Source organism: Falco naumanni, chromosome W, assembly GCF_017639655.2.
Source record: "Falco naumanni isolate bFalNau1 chromosome W, bFalNau1.pat, whole genome shotgun sequence".
NCBI lineage: Eukaryota > Metazoa > Chordata > Aves > Falconiformes > Falconidae > Falco > Falco naumanni.
The window spans coordinates 24,274,881-24,293,166 of NC_054079.1; the positions used below are offsets into that span (position 1 = coordinate 24,274,881).

At 44.6% G+C, this 18,286-nt stretch overlaps 1 protein-coding gene and 1 long non-coding RNA gene across 11 annotated transcripts in view; one reads left to right on the plus strand and one right to left on the minus strand.

Moving 5' to 3' along the window:
- LOC121080507 (protein FAM219A-like) overlaps positions 1 to 18,286 on the minus strand; it is a 198,874-nt gene that overhangs the window by 71,057 nt on the left and 109,531 nt on the right. For all 10 annotated transcript variants that reach the window (XM_040578565.1, XM_040578559.1, XM_040578558.1 and 7 more), the window contains exon 2: positions 17,300 to 17,399. In XM_040578565.1, coding sequence (XP_040434499.1) covers positions 17,300 to 17,399 — 100 coding nt within the window. The remainder of the gene's footprint in view (positions 1 to 17,299; positions 17,400 to 18,286) is intronic.
- Positions 1,156 to 17,402, plus strand: LOC121080511. The gene is made up of 3 exons (XR_005825397.1): positions 1,156 to 1,166; positions 12,702 to 12,707; positions 17,294 to 17,402. It is a non-coding gene; the product is annotated as an uncharacterized LOC121080511 (long non-coding RNA).

The following is an 18,286-nucleotide window of genomic DNA, read 5'->3' on the forward strand; positions in this document are numbered from 1 at the left end:
CTGTAGCAGGCACTGTGAGAGGTGAGCTGCTGATGACTAAATTTGATGTGGGTGTTATTGCAACATTTGTTGTCCATCTTAACTCAACTGGCAACTTTTGGTGCCTAGTGTAGATGTGGGCTAATTGATATGGGTGCAAAAGAAGAAACTTCTATATTAATAATGCTTTATAGATATTTTTTTAAAAAGCATAAAGTATAACAAGAAGGCAATAGGAACTTTGCTAGGATGGTGCAAAGTAAATGATGTGCTAGTTAAGCTGAAGAATGTCTCGTGTTCAGACACTAGCAAATGCTGGAAGACTACATTTTGAGGCTGCCTTGAGGGAGGATAAAACTGCAACCATCGTTGCTAACAACATGGAGATTTGGCCTTAGACTTGCCTAGAACAATTAAAAGTGGATCAGGAGATAAATTCTATTTTTGTGATGCTTATGGATATATTTGGAAAAAAAAAGGTTGTATAATGGCAATAAGAATTCTGCTAGTGTGGTGTAAAAAGTATGACTTGCCAGTTATGGTGAAAAAGCTTTTTTGGCATTCAGACATGGCCAAAGCATTAGAAAGTTACTTTTTGAGGCTGCCTCGAGGGGAGACCAAAACCCGCTACAGCCTTGTTAACAACATGGAGATTGATCACAGATTTGCTAGAACAATCGAAGTGGACAGAGACACACGCCCTACATTAACAATGCTAATGGGCATATTTGAAAAACAGAGGTGTAAAAGTATGATGAGGTGGCAATAAGAAACTCTGCTGGGGTGGTGTAAAAGGATTAGCCAGTTGCAGGGAAAAAATGTTTCCAGCATTCAGATATGGCAAAGCGCTGCAATGCTACTCTTTGAGGCTGCTTGTGAAGAGGGGGACAAAATTGCTTCCAGAGTCATTGACAACGTAGAGATTGGTCTTAGATTTACTAGAACAATCAGAAGTGGACAGGGAGACAAAGGCTGCAGTTGAAGCAGTCACATCCCCCGGTTGCAGAGATGAGCCCAATAGGTACCTTTGGTGCTGCCAGATTCTTTGCCATTGCCTGACTCAAGCAGTTGGGGCTGGCAGGAGGAGCAGAGCGGTGCCCGGGTCAAGCAGGCAGAATTGGTTCCCTTTGGGGTGGTGGGGAGATCTGGTCATTGGCACGTTGCCTGACTGTGATCCCGAGCCACCTGTGATAGGTTTATTGGAGGAGACCTCAGGTTGTGTTCAACAACCAGTCCAAATTACAGCATTGGGACCAGATCCTGCCAAATTCTGGAAAAAGATACGGGAGCAAGCACTTGCGGAAAGGGATATCGACGCTGCAACTGCCATGGGGGGCAGGGTGTTAGCCTGTCCAGTGCTTCAAAGGGATGGTGATGCTCCCCCTGAGTGGGAACCTTTCAACTGGGGAGTGATAAAAGAATTAAGATCAACCTGTATACAGTACGGAATAGGCTTGCCCTATGCTCAATCATTGTTACATAGTCTTTTCACAGCAGAGCTTACTGCTCATGATTGCCATTCAATTGTGCAAATTATATTGACCCCTATGCAAATGTTAATATTTGAGTCAAATTGGAGGTGCTTGGCAAATGAGCAATCATTGATGAATTTAGAATACCCCCAGGATGATCCACGTTTTGGGGCAGGGGTTCCCTAGTTGATGGGGGAAGCTCTGGTTAACTCTCCTTAGTTATAAGCTTGCTTACATCCTGTAGTCCTGCAGCAGGGGAAAGAGTTAGCCCTCCAAGTTTTATTGCGGGTCCCAGATCATGTTGCTCCACAACAGTCATGGACCACAATAAGGCAAGGTCCAAATGAGGGGTAAGTGTCATTCCTGGATAGGTTGAGAGACTCTCTGGATAAGCAAATACAGAATGGGACAGCTGAGGAAGCATTGTTACTTCAATTAGCTAAGGACAATGCAAATGAGGATTGTAGAAAGGTGATTGCAGGCATGGTGGATCGCAATCCCACTTTAATAGAATTAATGGATGTATGTGGGATGGTAGGAACTGCTGCCTTCCAAATGGAGCGTCTGGCAAGACCTTTGCTGATGCAGTCAGGGTCATTTGCTGTTGTTACACATGTGGGCCGGAAGGTCACCTAAAGAAGGACTGTCCAAAGAAATTGAGGCTGGGAAGGGCTGATGGCTCTGGTTTGGTGTGCTGTCGATGTAACGAACCAGGGCATTTTGCAAAATACTGTAGATCTAAATTTAACACTCAAGGGCAGTTACTTGCAGGTGGCAACAGAGAGCAGGGAAATGGGAGGAGGAACTGTGTAATGATACAAATGAATCCTCCACAACAACTCCAGGCTTATGCAGCCAACTTGCAGCCCAAACTTCAGGGAGCGCTGGACTGGATGTTACCACAGCAACTGCCATCACAATAGAAGATGATAAAGTACATAAGGTCCCACTGAATGCTGTGGGACCCATTGGCAATAAATTGAGTGCACTGTTGCTTGGATGTTCTAGTGTAACATTACAAGGTTGGTTTGTCTTACCAGGAGTCATTGATGCTGATTATATGGGTCAGATTCAAGCAATGGTGTGGACCCACCCCCACCTGTGGCAATTCCTGAAGGTAGCTGGATTGCACAATTAATTCCTTTGTGGGCATAATTAACTTGCACCCATGACAAAATCCGGGCAGAGAAGGGTTTGGTTCAGCAGGAACACCACAAATTTTCTGGACCCAGAGCGTATAAAATGCTTGACCAACTCTAACCTGTAAAATCACCTTTGCCAAAGGGACTCCTTCCACAATATGGGTGACTGGAAGGATTGACATGGGAGCAGATGCAGCTATTATATCTGTGTGCATCTGGCCTCGCTCTTGGCCTGTCTGCTCAGCAGGTTTCATATTGGTGGGAGTGGGTGGCGTGACACAGTGTCCAAAGTCAGTATATGGTGCAAGTTTGAAACCCTGAGGGCCAGACACCAATGATGTGTCTGTATGTGCTTGATGTCCCTCTGAACTTGTGGGGATGGGATGTTTTGAGATAATGGGGCGTCATCATTGGTACCCAGAAGGATTTTTAATAGGGGCCACTGTGATGGAGGGTGTACAAAGACCTACTCTGCCTTTGACTTGGAAGACAGATACCCCTGTTTGGGTGGAACTGAGGAAAAATGTTCTTTGACTAATTGTTGGAGGGCTACACAATTAGCACAAGGACACATAGAACCTTCCCATAGTCCTTGGAATACCCCTGTGTGTGTGATAAAAAAAATCAGGCAAATGGTGCCTGTTACAAGATTTAAGGAAAGTAAATGATGTAATGGAGGGAATGGGAGCCCTGCAATTGGGCATGCCTTCCCTGATGACGATCCCGTGAAACTGGGACATTTTGGTAATTGATTTAAAAGATTCTTTTTTTTTTTTTTTTGGTAATCCTTTACATGAAGCTGATAAATGTAAATTTGCTTTTTCCATACCTAGCAGAAACAATATGGCTCCTTGTTAAGCGATGCCAATGGATGGTGTTGCTGCAGGTTATGAAAAACAGTCCTCCTATATGTCAATGGTATGTAGCAAAGGCATTGTCACCTGTACGGGGACAATTTCAGCAAGTGTATTGCTATCATTATATGGATGATATTCTTGCATCAGCTGCAAATAAGGCTGAACTTCAGCAAGCGTATCCAGTTTTGCAGCAGTCGTTGGCCACCTTTGGGCTATGTATAGCTCCAGAAAAGATTCAACAACAAGCCCTGTGGAAATACTTGGGAGTTAAAGAGCTAGATCAAATGCTTGAGCCACAGTTTATCCAGCTCTGAGTAAATATCAGAACCCTAAATGATTTGCAGAAATTATTAGGGGCCATAAATTGGGTAAGGCCATACTTGGGCCTTACAACAGACCAATTGACACCACTCTTTGATCTATTGAAGGGTGACACTGATTTGATGCCTCCCCGATCACTAACTAAAGAAGCCACCTTAGCCCTGGAGAGGGTGGCCAATGGTCTGCAGCAAAAAAGGGTACACTGTGTAGATGTATGAACTCTGGTAAGTTTATATGTTGTCATTGTGAACCAACAATCCTGTGGGATGATAGGCCAATGGAATGAGTGCTGGCAGGATCTGCTACATGTCTTGGAATGGTTATTTTTATCTGTACAGCCACAGAAGACAGTGAGCACTCGGATTGAGCTAGTATCAAAAATCATCACCAAAGGATGTACATGGTGCGTTCAGCTCACGGGCCAAGATCCCAATCATCTGATAATTCCCATTGAACACAATTATGTAAGCTGGTGTTTGTCAAACAGTTTACTGTTTCAGTTAGCTCTGGAAGGATTCAAGGGACAAATATCCTATTACCTTCCCGGTCATAAATTGTTACAAACTTATTCAGACATACAAATACTTCAAAAGCTGCTGGCAGCAGATAGACCGTAGGGCCTTGCACTGGGCTTTTACAGATGGTTCTGGGAAATTGGGAAAGGCAGTGGTCACTTGGTATGATGGGAAGCAATGGCAAGAATTGATACACTTAACATGGGGATCACCCCAATTGGTTGAACTTAGTGCTGTCATTGTTACCTTTAAAATGTTTTCTCAATGTGCTGTAAACATTTTTACAGACTCCACTTGTGTTGCATATGTTGCACAACGCATTGACTGTGTGCTGCTTAAGGAGGTAAATTCACCACGACTATTTTTTTAATTAAAAACATTATGGGTGATGGTGAGACAACATACACATAGATATTACATCCTGCACATCTGCAGTCACACTGGATTGCCAGATTTGTCTGTGAAGGGAATGCTCTTGCAGCTCCTGCTTGGACTCCTCCAGTGTTGGATCTGATATGACAGGCCTTCATGTCTCATCAATTTTTTTCATCAGGGGGCTCGGGCACTGGTCCATCAATTTAAAATATCTTTTGTGGATGCAAAATCCATCATTGCTGCTTGTCCAGAGTGTCAGTGATTGGGTCCCAGACCGATGTTTCCGCGAGGGGTTAATCCATGTGGATATCAGTCCTTGGATCTGTGGCAAACTGATGTCACACATGTGCCGCCTTTTGGTCATTTACAGTATGTTCATGTCTCTGTTGATACCTTCTCAAAAGTTCTGTGGGAATTTGCCCATACTGGGGAGAAGGCTCTGGGTGCCATTTCACATCTTCAACGGGCTTGGGCTGCTCTGGGGGTTCTGAAGTGTCTCAAGACAGACAACAATGGACCAGCATACTCATCTGCACACATGGCCAAGTTCCTTGCCTCTTGGGGGGGGGTGGAACATGTTACTTACTGGCATCCCTCATTCCCCTGACTAGCCAAGCCATTGTGGAACGTGTTCATCATACTTTAAAGCTACTTCTTGAAAAACAAAAAGGGGGAATGAGTTCTGAGACTCCGCATGCTTGTCTATGGAAAGCTGTGTATACATTGGATTATTTGACTGTGCCGGCTGGGAAAGTGTGGCCTGTGACTATCTCTCATTTCTTGTCTTTGCAGGGAGGAGATCCTCCTATCTGAGGAAAGGTCTTAATGCGAGACCTACAAATGGGAAAATGGACAGGCTTGTGGATTTAATTACCTGGGATGAGGGTATGCTTGTATCTCCACAGATGCAGGGCCGCGGTCGCTTTCTGCTAGGTGTTAAGCCTGTTTTAGATCCCTAGATTTGACAAGAGGACATCAGATATCTGCTGTTCCACAGACCCCTTGAGAGGGGAGTCAGAACATCTGGGTGACCCTGATGTGGAGCCCTGAATCAGATGCAGCTTTGTGCCTTCTTAACTCAGCCTGAACCAGCCTTTCCACACATCCTGCCAAGGGCCCCTGCAATGGATGATAGACATGGCCTTTTTGGTTAAAATACACAAAAGGGGGAATTGTAGAGGAATGAAGGCAGTGGGTTGATTAGCATTGATAACATGCAGCTGTGGCCTTGCCTGGAAGGCAGTGGGGTTGATTGACTATGGATGTTGTGCAGCTGTAGCTATGTTCCTGCTAAGTGTTTAAATAGCCCCTGAGGATTGTGGGATGGGTGGTCAGATGGAGGAGGGGCCAGTGTGGTCTGGCCTCTGGAGGAAGGAGAAATGGCCATGGACAGTGGAATCTGACCGATGGTAAAAGCCCTTGTTGCAGCCAACTAAGTTTGTTTGCGCTGCAGCAGTATCCCTGTTGTTCTGTGCCACTCACTGAGGTGGTGGCCCAACTCTGAGTTGTGACTAAAGTAAACCTAGTAGTACCCATGTCTGTGTAATGTCTCCTTTAACAGTGACAAAATGATACACTAATGGTATTTATCCAGTCTACTTCAACCTTCCCTTTTTATTCCTGTTTTCTATGTGAAATGCTTAGAAGTCACAAGCTGCTGAAGCATACTCGGGAAGAGATGATGCAGAAAATGAGTCACAGATGCAGGCAGGTAAAGAGCCATTCAGCCTATGCAAGATGCTTGCTTGCCTGCTCTTTTTGGGACTGCCATCTCCCAGCATCAGTTTTTCATCTTGACCTATGGCAAGAGCAGGGGAATCTCCTGAGCGAGGCATCCCTTTCGAACAGCACTGGGATAGGTTGTTCTGCTGTGTGCATGTGGATCTTTCATGGAGATGCTTTAAAACAAGTTCTGAACTCACACCCAACCCCAGGGAAAGGGGGGGGGGGTGTGTGTGTGTGTAAAAACTACACAAATTGAAAGATCAGTTTCAGGAGAAATATGGGGAGATAAAGGTAGTCTGTTCTTTACCTGGGATTAGAGACAATCCTGTAAAGTTTCAAACACAAATGTACTAATTATTTATGTTGAACCCTGAGGGCTTTATAGTTCTCAGCTTGCTGACTGATATTCCCAGTACTACTCTTCCCTGACTGTACAGCAGTTTAAAATCTGCATGAATGCACAAGCAGCAGGCTGGAAGGCCAGGAGCATAACACCACCCGCTTGTGTTGTCAGCCTCTGTCCTGAAATGGATTATTTTCTCTGTTCACTCGGGTCCTCACAGCAAGATGAGGCCCAACAATAAATTAGATCTCAGTTTTGTCAAGTCGGGTACACCAGGGAATGACATGCTATATTTCTTTGTTGGCAGGGTTCTTCTGCTGCTGGTTTTACCCTACCAGAGTTGTTTGCTCTAAGTGAGCGTATTCCAGTTTCTTGCTTGAGGTTTTTGAGAATCTTGTTTGTTAGCAAGCAGGAATTAATCCAATAGCACAAGTAATTTGGTTGCTTGGAAGTGGATGCACCTAACTGGTTTCCCCCAGGGCAGAATCCCCATCCCTAGCTAGAGACTGTAAGCCAGAGATATGAACTCCTCTGCTGTCACCATGTAGACTCTTGGGATGTTTGTACATGGAGGAGCACAGTGATGGAGTGATGAGCAACAGATAGGGATTGGGCCCATTCCCTGAGGCTTACACTGACTGTCGTTCATTGCCTCCACATGCTGCTCTCCAGCTCTGGGTACCAAAGGGCTCCCCTTTACTGATCAACAGAAAGCCTCTTAGTTTATGTAGAAACCAGCAACAGCATCCTGCAAAATTTCAGCAGGACAATCCCTGTTAATGTATTCTCATGGAGGGGTGGGACTGATACAGGAAGAAGCAGACAAGAAGCCTTGGTGGTATCATCTGAGATCTCTCCTTGGAAGGGTGAGCCACTATGGTTATTTGTTGGAGAATAGCTTTTCCTACCAGACTTCCTTCACCTCTCCTTAAGCCATCTTCTTAGTTCACATCCTGCTATAGCCATTCAGTTGCTCTAATCCTCCTTGTCACAGAGAAAGCCAAAAGGCTGGGCTGACTCAAGAGGCTTTTATGCCTACCCTAGCAATAGGTCTAGGCTACCCAGTGAGCAGAATTTCCTTCCCAGCAGTACCTGGGCTATGGCTGACCTGCTCCAAGAGTGATCTGTGCTGTGTCTCTGGGGGGGGGGGGGGGGGGGGAAGCAACTTCCTACAATGTGGCTGGCAGGAATAGAAGTGTTTAGTACCCTATTAATTAATGTAATAGCTCTGCTCTGTTAGTGTTGTGACAGCTACCTGTCTCTTGAAGCAAGGAAAGCTGCTGGTTAGGCTGGTAGATTATGTAATTGAGCTACAGCAGCTTACACCAAAGGCAACTTTGTGATACTTGCTTCTCCTTATGGGGCTGACTAGTATCATCCGCTGTTTTTTTGGTATTAAGATGAGTACCAGCATGAGATCTAAGCTGGGAGGGGAACAAAACAATAGCTAGCAAAGTAGGAAAATTATCTGCTACAGTTGCAATTGGGTAAACTTTTTCACAAGAAGCTTTGCAAAAGAAAATCTAAACAAAACCCATAAACTCTTTCAACCCTTCATCAATATGAACTAGGCATTCCTCTCTAGTCATTATGGCAGGAGACCTCATCTGCATGTAGTTCACTCAGTCTTAAGGTGGGATCGGTTTGCTTAGCTTAGACACTCTTGTGTCGCATACATTTAGACACCCCACTGAACAATCTTCCAAAACCAGTGCCTTATTCCTCTATCTAGTCCAAGGAGAGGAGTGCTTACATCTAAGGCAACAGATATCTTCAGAGGGATGAAGGCTGCTATGAAGTCTGTCTGTCTCTCCCATCTGCAGATGAACATATGGGGGATGCAGGAGATTTACTGCCAAGTTCCAGTGTGATGGACGTGCTTATGAAGGACTGCCCCAGTCCCTCATCACCGCAGCAGCCTGTTCTGACAACAGTCCAAACAAATTGCCACGTTTCCCATTCTGTTTTAACACTGTCACATCATTGACTGCTAAGTAAGACAGCCTGGATGGGGATTTCGGCACAGAGAAGAGAAATTAAAATGCAAAATAGCAAAACCAGATGGCATAAGCTTCATTAAAATAATATCTCATCTCCTGGGATATCCCATGGAGATCTGTTGCCTTCCAGGGTACGGGCCCCCTGAGATTTACACTTGGGGATTAGTCTGTTCCTCCTCCTCTTCCTATCACAAATGTCTTCTGTTTTCAAAAGGCTTTCTCTATCCGAATATGTCTCCTAATAAGGATGTGCTGGAGACATTATCCTAAGCACTAAATGGACACCCAGCCCCCCCCCCAGTGCTGTCAGGAGCCCTCCTTATCAAGTGATTTGCAATAAAGAAGGAAGCATGGCTAAGCCCCTGCAGTTCCTGACAGAAGACAAAGTGGGAGGTGTTAGAAAAGTAAGAAATACATAATTAATATAGATATAATATCAATAAGGGTTTAAGATTTTGAAACTATGCAAACTGGGAGATGTTATTTCCCCTTGGTGTGATATTCTCCACTTTGTTGATCTATGGCCTCAGCAGCAAGCTAAATGTTTTACTATTCCACTTACAAACCAGGTGTAACCTTTAGGAAATCACTAGAAATATAAGCCACCTGGTTAGTTTTAGCAAACATGTGGCTGTGAAAATGTATTTATTTCATAGGGGGAGAGGCAACCAAGGAAAAGACTATTAAAGCAGTGGAATAAATCTGTGTTCAGTGCAATGCAGTACAGCATACTCTTTCTGTCACACTTCAATCACTGTGTGGACTCTGGAAGTAAAAGTTGTATTCGTGCCTGGGTTGGTATTTATTGAAGCTCATTTGAACCAAGCTTACAGCAAGCACGTATGACAGATTTATGTATGAATCTTCACAGAGTAAAAAAAAAATCACATTTATTGACATTCAGCAGCAGAGCATTTGATGTTTGAACAACTGATTCCTGATTAACACTGAAAAAATGCACTCTATCCATATGGAAAACCTGCAATAGGATTAAACCCCCAGTTGCTACCATTCCAATCAATGGCCTTGCCAGATAAGCTATTAAACATTTATGTACTACCTTAATTTTGCCTAGATTAAAAAAAACCAATCCAACATCCTGATTGAGTTTAATGCAGAAGAGGAGACAAAAGATCAAGTTGGAGGAACGGGGGCCAGACGTCAGGAGATGAGAGACATTAAACTGCTTGAAAATTGTAAAGGCTGGGCAGATTTTAAGAATAACAGCAGCAGGAGCAGATGTGGATTAAAGGTATGTTATGCTGGCTACAGACCAATACTGTTAGTCTCATTTTGCCCCAGATAACCTAGAGCTCATCTTGGGTATGGCCAAGAGTAGAGAGTTGATCCAAATGCCACTAGATATGTGTTCACCTAATTAGAGGCATGCTGTATACGCAGGCAGAGAGGCATGTTTGAGCAGACCCTCTCTGGAGACAAGGCCAGGATGATGCTTGTTAGCCCTTGTCAGACAACTCCTCTTAAGCAGGTAGATTTCACCCATTATTACCTTCATGAGCATATTGTGGTCAGCACTGAGTATTCACTAGGAAAGAGCACTAGCTGTAAAAGAGGTACCTGGCAATGGTACACTTCTAGCTACTGGAAAAAAACAATTCAGACTCTTCCAAATATACCCGTTGCCTCTTTACTGGTGGATAGTAGCATTCAGCAGTGGCCAAGTGGAATAAAATTTTCCCTATGTGGAAAAGCAGAAGTTCTGGCAGAAGGACTCATTCTGTTGTATCTGATCCTTGGAAAAAAAGCTGCTAAACTCTGCAGAAGTCTGACTAGGGCATATTTTCATATATTAGTCCATTTTAATAAGTAGGTTACCTTGCAGTCAACTATGTAACAGGCTGCTCTTTCTAAGTCACCTCCAGTTGGTAAATTCTAGTTTACAGCAGACTGAGGTTCTCCTGTCATATTTTCCTCATTTCTATTATTCCAGTTTTCATGCTTATTCCTCCTGTGGCATTTCTGAGTCTTTGTTGTACTGATGTCTCCCAAATATAGAATCATTTTAGGTGGGAAAAGACTCTTAAGATCATTGGGTCCAACTGTTAACCTAACACTACCAAGTCCCACCATTAAAAAAAGCCCCTAAGCACCATGTCTAACACATCTTTTAAATACCTCTAGGGATGGTGACTCAACCACCTCCCTGGGCAGCCTTGTATCCAATGCTTGACAACCCTTTCAGTGAAGAAATTTTTCCTCTCATATCCAGCCTAAACCTCCCCTGATGCCACTTGAGGCCATTTCCTCTTTGTCCAATCACTTGCTCCTTGGGAAAAGAGACTGACACCCACCTCGCTACATCCCTCCTTTCATGTAGTTGTAGAGCGTCAGCTTCCTTTTCTCTAAACTAAAATACCACCCCAGTTCCCACAGCTACTCCTCATAAGACTTGTTCCCCAGACCCCTTCACCAGCTTCATTGCTCTTCTCTGGACGTGCTCCAGCACCTCAATGTCTTTCTTGTAGTGAGGGGCCCAAAACTGAACACAGGATTTGAGGTGCAGCCTCACCCAGTGCCACCCTACAGGGGAACAATCGCTTCCCTAGTCCTGCTGGCCACCACACTATTTTCTGATACAAGCCCAGGATGCTATTGGCCTTCTTGGCCGTCTGGGCACACTGCTGGCTCATATTCAGCTGGGTTGTCGACACAAACTCCCCATGTCCCTTTTCTGCTGGGCAGCTTTCCACTCTTCCCCAAGCCTGTAGCATTGCGTGGGGTTGTTGTGACCCAAGTGCAGGACCCAGCACTGAGCCTTGTTGAACCTCATACAACTGGCCTCAGCCCATTGGTCCCGCCTGTCCAGATCCCTCTGTAGAGCCTTCCTACTCTCAAGCAGATCAATGCTCCCACCCATCTTGGTGTTGTCTGCAAATTAATAAGGGTGCATGCACCTGGTCCCCTTGTCCAGATCATTGATATTAAAACTGGCCCTGATACTGAGCCCTGGGGAACACCACTTGATGACTCTGGCTGCCAAGTGGATTTAACTTCATTCACCACCACTCTTTGGGCATGGCCATCCAGCCAGTTTTTTACCCATCCAAGACACGAGCAGCCAGTTTCTCCAGGAGAATGCTGTGGGAAACAGTGTCAAAGGCTTTACTAAACACCAAGTAAGGCAACATCCACAGCCTTTCCTTCATCCAGTAAGGTGGGTGACCTTGTCATAGAAGGAGAACAGGGTAGTCAAGGAGGACCTGACTTTCATAAACCCATGCTGACTGGGCCTGATCACCTGGTTGTCCTGCACATGCCCACGTGATGGCACTCAAGATGAGCTGCTCCGGAACCTTCACCCCGGAACCCAGGTCAGGCTGACAGACCTGTAGTTCCCAGTTCCTCCTTATGGCCCTTCTTGTAGATGGGGTGTCACATTTGCTAACCTTCAGTCAACTCTGACCTCCCAGGGTAGCCAGGACTGCTGATAAATGATGGAAAGTGGCTTGTTGAGCTTTCTTCCGCCAGCTCCCTCAGTACCCTTGTGTGGATCCCCCCATCTGGCCCATAGATTTGTGTGTGTCTAAGTGGTATAGCAAGTTGCTAACAATTTCCCCTTGGATTATAGAGGTTCGTCTGCTCCCCTGTCACCAGCTCATAGGCTGCATACCCTGAGAACAAATAGTCTTACTATTAAAGACTGAGGCAAAGAAGGCATTAAGTACCTCTGCCTTTTCCTCATCTTCTGTCACTATGTTTTCCCCTGCATCCAATAAAGGATGGAGATTCTCCTTAGCCCCCCTTGTGTTGTTGATATACTTACAGAAATATTTTTTATTGTCTTTTACAGCAGTAGCCAATTAATTTCTTTTTGGGCTTTGACCCTTCTAATTTTTTCTCTCCATATCTTCCTGACATCTTGTAGTCTTCCTGGGTTGCCTGCCCCTTCTTTCAAAGGTCATAAACTCTCTTTTTTTTTCTTTTTTTTTTTCTCCTGAGTTCCAGCCAAAGCTCTCTGTTGAGCCAGGCTGGTCTTCTTCCCCACCAGCTCATCTTTCAGCACATGGGGATGGCCTGCTCCTGTGCCTTTAAGATTTCCTTCTTGAAGAAAAGCCCAGCCTTCCTGGATCCCTTTGCCTTTCAGGACTGCCTCCCAAGGGACTCTGTCAGCCAGGCTCCTAAACAGACCAAAGTCTGCCCCTCTGGAAATCCAAGGTAGCGGTTCTGCTGACCAGTCTCCTTACTTCTCCAAGAATCGAAAAATCTATTATTTACATGATCACTATGCCAAGACAGCCCTCCAACCATCACATCACCCACAACTCCTTCTCTGTTTGCAAACAAACAGTCCAGTGTTGTCCAAGCTCCCCTCACCAACTGTGTCAGGAAGTTATCATTCACAACACTCCAGGAACCTCCTAGACTGTTTCCTTCTCTGCTGTTTTATTTTCCAGCAGACATCTGGTAAATTGATGTCCCCCATGAGAACAAGGGCTAGCAATTGTGAGACTTCTCCCAGCTGCTTACTAGAATATTTCATCCGTCATTTCATCCTGGTTGGGTGGTCTATAAGAGACCTCCCACCATGATAATCTGCCTTGTTAGCCCTTCCCCTGATTCTTACCCATAAACACTCAACCTATCATCACCATTGTCAAACTATAGACAATCAAAACACACCCTAACATACAGAGGTATCCCACTGCCTCTCCTTCCTTGCCTATCCCTTCTGAAGAGTTTACAGCCATCCATTGCAGCACTCCAGTTGTGTTAGTCATCCCACCATGTTTCTGTGATTGCAACTATATCATAGTTTTCCAGCTGCACAATGGCTTCCAAATCCTCTTATGTGTTGCCCATTGTCCTGGTTTCAGCTGGGATAGGGTTAATTTTCTTCTTAGTAGCTGGTGCGGTGATGTGATTTGGATTTGGTGGGAGAACAATGTTGATAGGACACTGATGTTTTTAGTTGTTGCTGGGTAATGTTTTTACTAAGTCAAGGACTTTTCAGTTTCTCAGGTCCTGCCAGCGAGAGGGCTGGAGGGGCACAAGAAATTGGGAGGGGACACAGCCAGGACAGCTGACCTGAACTAGCCAAAGAGATATTCCATACCACATGACATCATGCTGAGTATATAAACTGGGGGAAGAAGAAGGAAGGGGAGGGACATTTGGCATTATGGCATTTGTCTTCCCAAGTAACCGTTACGCATGGGAGAGCCCTGCTTTCCTGGGGATGGCTGAACACCTGCCTGCCGATGGGAAGTAGTGAATTAATTCCTTCTTTTGCTTTCCTTGTGTGCGTGGCTTTTGCTTTACCTATTAAACTGTCTTTATCTCAGCCCACAAGTTTTCTCACTTTGACTCTTCCGATTCTCTCCCCCATCTCACTGTGGGGGGAGTGAGCGAGTGGCTGCATGGTGCTTGGCTGCCAACCAGGGTTGAACTACAACACCCATGCTGCATGCATTGGTGTAGATGCACTTCAGTTGCGCTATTGATCCTGCCACCTTTTTGGGGGGAGAATCCCTAATTCCTATTATGACTCTTCTCAAGGTGCTTCCATGGTTTCTAACGCATCAACAACCCTTGCATCTTTGCTGCTGCGCAGATCTCCATCCCCTACCCCCACTGAGATGGCTAAGGTGCTGCGTGCATTAGTATAGAGATGTCTCAAATGTGCTCCAGTGTACTCAGCCCATCGTGGAACAGACTGAAGGACCTTGCTAGCACACTGTCCCTCAAACATTGTCGTGGTGCCCGCACCCTTATCTGTGAGTGAGGCTGGTTTTATCTCTTTCCCCCTTCAAATCTAGTTTAAAGCTTTTTCAATGAGCCCTGCTAACTCCTGCGCAACAGTCCTTTCCCCCCTTTGACACAGGTGTACCCCATGTCACCAGCAGGCCTGGTGTTGTGTAGACTGACCCATGATCAAAACCCCCCCGAATTCTGCTGGTGACACCAGTCACGGAGTCAGGTATTTATCAGCTGGCTCTTCGTGTTTCTTCCAACATCATTCCCTGCAACTGGAAGGACAGGAAAAATCTACTTGTGCTCCTTACTCCTTAACTAGTTGTCTGAAAGTCCTGAAGTCTCTTTTGATTGCCCTTGGACTTCTTATTGGAACTTCATCACTGCTGTTGTGATTAAATTTCCATTTGCCAATTCTTGCTTTTTGTGTCAAAGTCATAATGAACATATAAATGAAATGGATGTTGGAGAACTCTGTTAGCAATCTCCTTTCTTCTGATACTTTCTCCTTCAACACTACCTGATGTGTTTTGAGTTCCTGGGCTTCTCAATCTACTGGGTTTGCTTAAGCACTTAGTTTATAAAACTGAATTTTGTTATAGATGTACCTCAAATTACCTTTTCATTTAATTTGCATGTATTGAACTTGTTATCCCTGAATCCAAATTATTTCCTATGATCAGGTCTTTTGTAACGTCCTCATGACTTACTAAAACCAAGTCTAAAATAGTACCATTTCCTGTCATGTTAGTGAATCTCTGGAGGATATTTTTATTGCCTAGAAATGCAAGAATATCTCAGACTTACCAATAATAATATCAGTTGCTTTCCAACCTGATTCCTGATGTTAAATTATCCAAAACAACTATTGCAGTAGTAATTATCTTTCTAATAACATTACAGAACTCTCTTGGCAGTGAAAAAGGATCCTGGTGGCATATGGCATGCTAGCAGTGATAATCTTTTACTAGTAAGAGTTGTGCTGTCATTAACATATATTGCTGCTCCCTGCCTTTTCCTGAAAAGCAGTCGCTGGTTTTAGAGTGCTCATGACTGCAACTGCTGGACAGATCTACTACCCCAATGCACTCACTCATATCCTGTATCAGTAGCTCAAGGTCCTCCACTTTGCTGCATAACATTTGCATATCCAACTTTCTTCTTCTCCCTAGTCACTCTTTCAGCAAGATATTGCCTATTCAACCACTTTCTTTTCCTTTGCCATCCATGGATCTACTCTGTGACATTCCTTTCTGCACTGCTATGACCAGATTTGTCTGATTATTCAATTTACCACATACTCAGGCAGAGCCTTGAGACTGCACAAATGCTTCCCAGCCCTTTCCTGGTGTTTAAGGTTCCTCTTATAAATGACGCCAACAGCAGTGTTTGCAGGAATACTGCAGGTCCTTGGATAAAACCTATCTATCAGAGAATATCTCTTCATAACCATACACCAATGACCAAACTTCCCCAAATCTTCTTCAAACCTTAGCTGTTTGCTGTTTGTGTTTGTCACTCATTTGGTAGGGGCCAGAGCTATTCCACTGAACATCTGTGCACTTACTTCTTTCAGAGCCTTCCACAGCATGGCATAGAATTGTAGAGTGGTTTGGGTTGGAAGGGACCTTTAAAGGTCATCTAGTCCAATCCCCCTGCAATGAGCAGGGACATCTTCAACTAGATCAGGTTGCTCAGAGCCCTGTCCAACCTGACCTTGAATGTTTCCAGGGATGGGGCATCTATAACTTCTCTGGGCAACTTGTTCCAGTGGTTCACCACCCTCATCATAAAAAACTTTCTTCCTTCTATCTAGTCTGAATCTACCCTCTTTTAGTTTAAAATCATTACCCCTTGTCCTGTTGCTACAGGCCCTGCTAAAAAGTCTGTCCCCATCTTTGTTATAAGCCCCCTTTAAGTATTAAAAAGCTGTAATAAGGTCTCACCAGAGACTTCTCTTCTCCAGGCTGAACAACCCCAACTATCTCAGCCTGTCCTCATGGGAGATGTGTTCCATCCCTCTGATCATTTTTGTGGCCCTCCACTGGACCTGCTCCAACAGGTCAACCTCAACTAGCTCCAGCAGCATCCTGTCAATGTCATTTGTTCTGATGTGAAGGTCAACCAGGGGACTACCTCCTGCTCCTATGGGAAATTTTCCAGACTTAGATTCCCATTTTTTTATCCATGCTCTAAGCAACATGCACACTATTCCTTTGACCTATCCCTTGTCAGGGTCTTGAGTCTTTGTGGCACAACAGTGGCTCAGGTTTTGGAGGCAGGACAGCCATGTGTGGATTGTGGATTGCTGTCCTCTTGTGTTAGCCTTGTGAGGAAGTAGAGTATAGTGCTAATATGATGATTCTGCTTCCAGAACTTCAAAACGTTGCTCAGAAATAGCACAAGTATTTCTATGTGAACCTTTACAAACCTACAAACCCTTGACCTCACAGTAACACAGCTCTATCTTTCTCTGGTAGTCCGAGTCTCTGATCCTTTCCCTTTTGTTTGCAGTAATCCTGTCTTTTCTTTATACAGTTCCTCTATATTATCTTAATTCTTTTTCTGGCTGAGCCTTGATCTTAGCTTGATAAAAATCTGTAGGTTTAAAAAACTATGCCTTCTTTTCAAGGCATAGCTTCCTTCCTCTACCACAGCCCAAGATAAAGAGTCCTTGCATGTTTGTAGGTCAGTTCCCTGAGCAGCAGAATCACACTGATAAACTGCTCTGTGAGTTGTCTGAACTGAGCTGGCATGCTCAGCCACATGCATGGAGATCTGCATATGATTCCACGAGCACCTCACCATATTTCAGTCCTTGGATTCAGCCTTTTCAATCTCCATCAGCAAAGACTCACCTAATTTCACTTGAAGTGGGGACGGCTTATAGTTCATGGCTACAGTCTCTCCCTCTCTCGTATCACAATCTCTGTCCAAAATAGATGCAGCTGTTGGATCCTGTCAAGAAAGAAAATGAAACAAAACAGAATGGTTTAACTAGAAGCTATGCGGTCTCTTTTCTGTCTGTTAGATGAGTCCATTCCCACCTGCATTCAGAGGGAACAGAGAACATGCTGGTGTTTTGAATGGCTGAAACCTAGGGGCAAAACACAGAACTTTGGAAGCACATTTAGTATGCTAAAAGTACCTCGGGAAATACCAGATTTCAACATTTAACTTATATGATGGATAATACTGGGAATATAATATGGAGGGTGGGTCACCAGTTCAAATTCAGCCTGGGCTGGCAGTAGTCTGAAACCATTTTCATGCGATGACTCTTTGGGGTGTTGTACAAAACGCATTTACAGTTTCAGCTGAGTTCCAAGTGGACCAGTCAACCTCATGATTAAAACCAAAAAGCTCGTGACCAGCTGCGTGAAAGTCCAGCTCAGAAGAAATGAGGACTGAATGAGTAGGAGAATTCAATCTCTGGTCCCTCTTGGAGAGGAATGAAGAAGACTACTTCCAAATCTGGATTTATTCTGTGGCTAACTGGAAAGATTTAATTTCAGTATCTGTCAGCACAGCACCTTTCACTGTCACTGAAATTCCCCAAAAAATCAAAGCTCCCCAAACATGGAATCTGCCCCATCACACCTACTTGCAGACCAGCTAATCCAGGTATATGGCATGTGTAAGGTGGTAAAGTGGCAGGCCACCACCTGGGTCCAGGCTTCCCAGACAAGAACCTTTTCTCTGACAGTCTGAGAAAAGGCAGGATACAGCTGTTTTTAAAAAGCATGACAAGAGCTGGATGCTTTGTAGTGCTACTGAACACAACCAAATCCTTGGAGCCCCAACCTGCTGGCTGCAGGAAGGTATAGAAGTAGACACGTTATGGT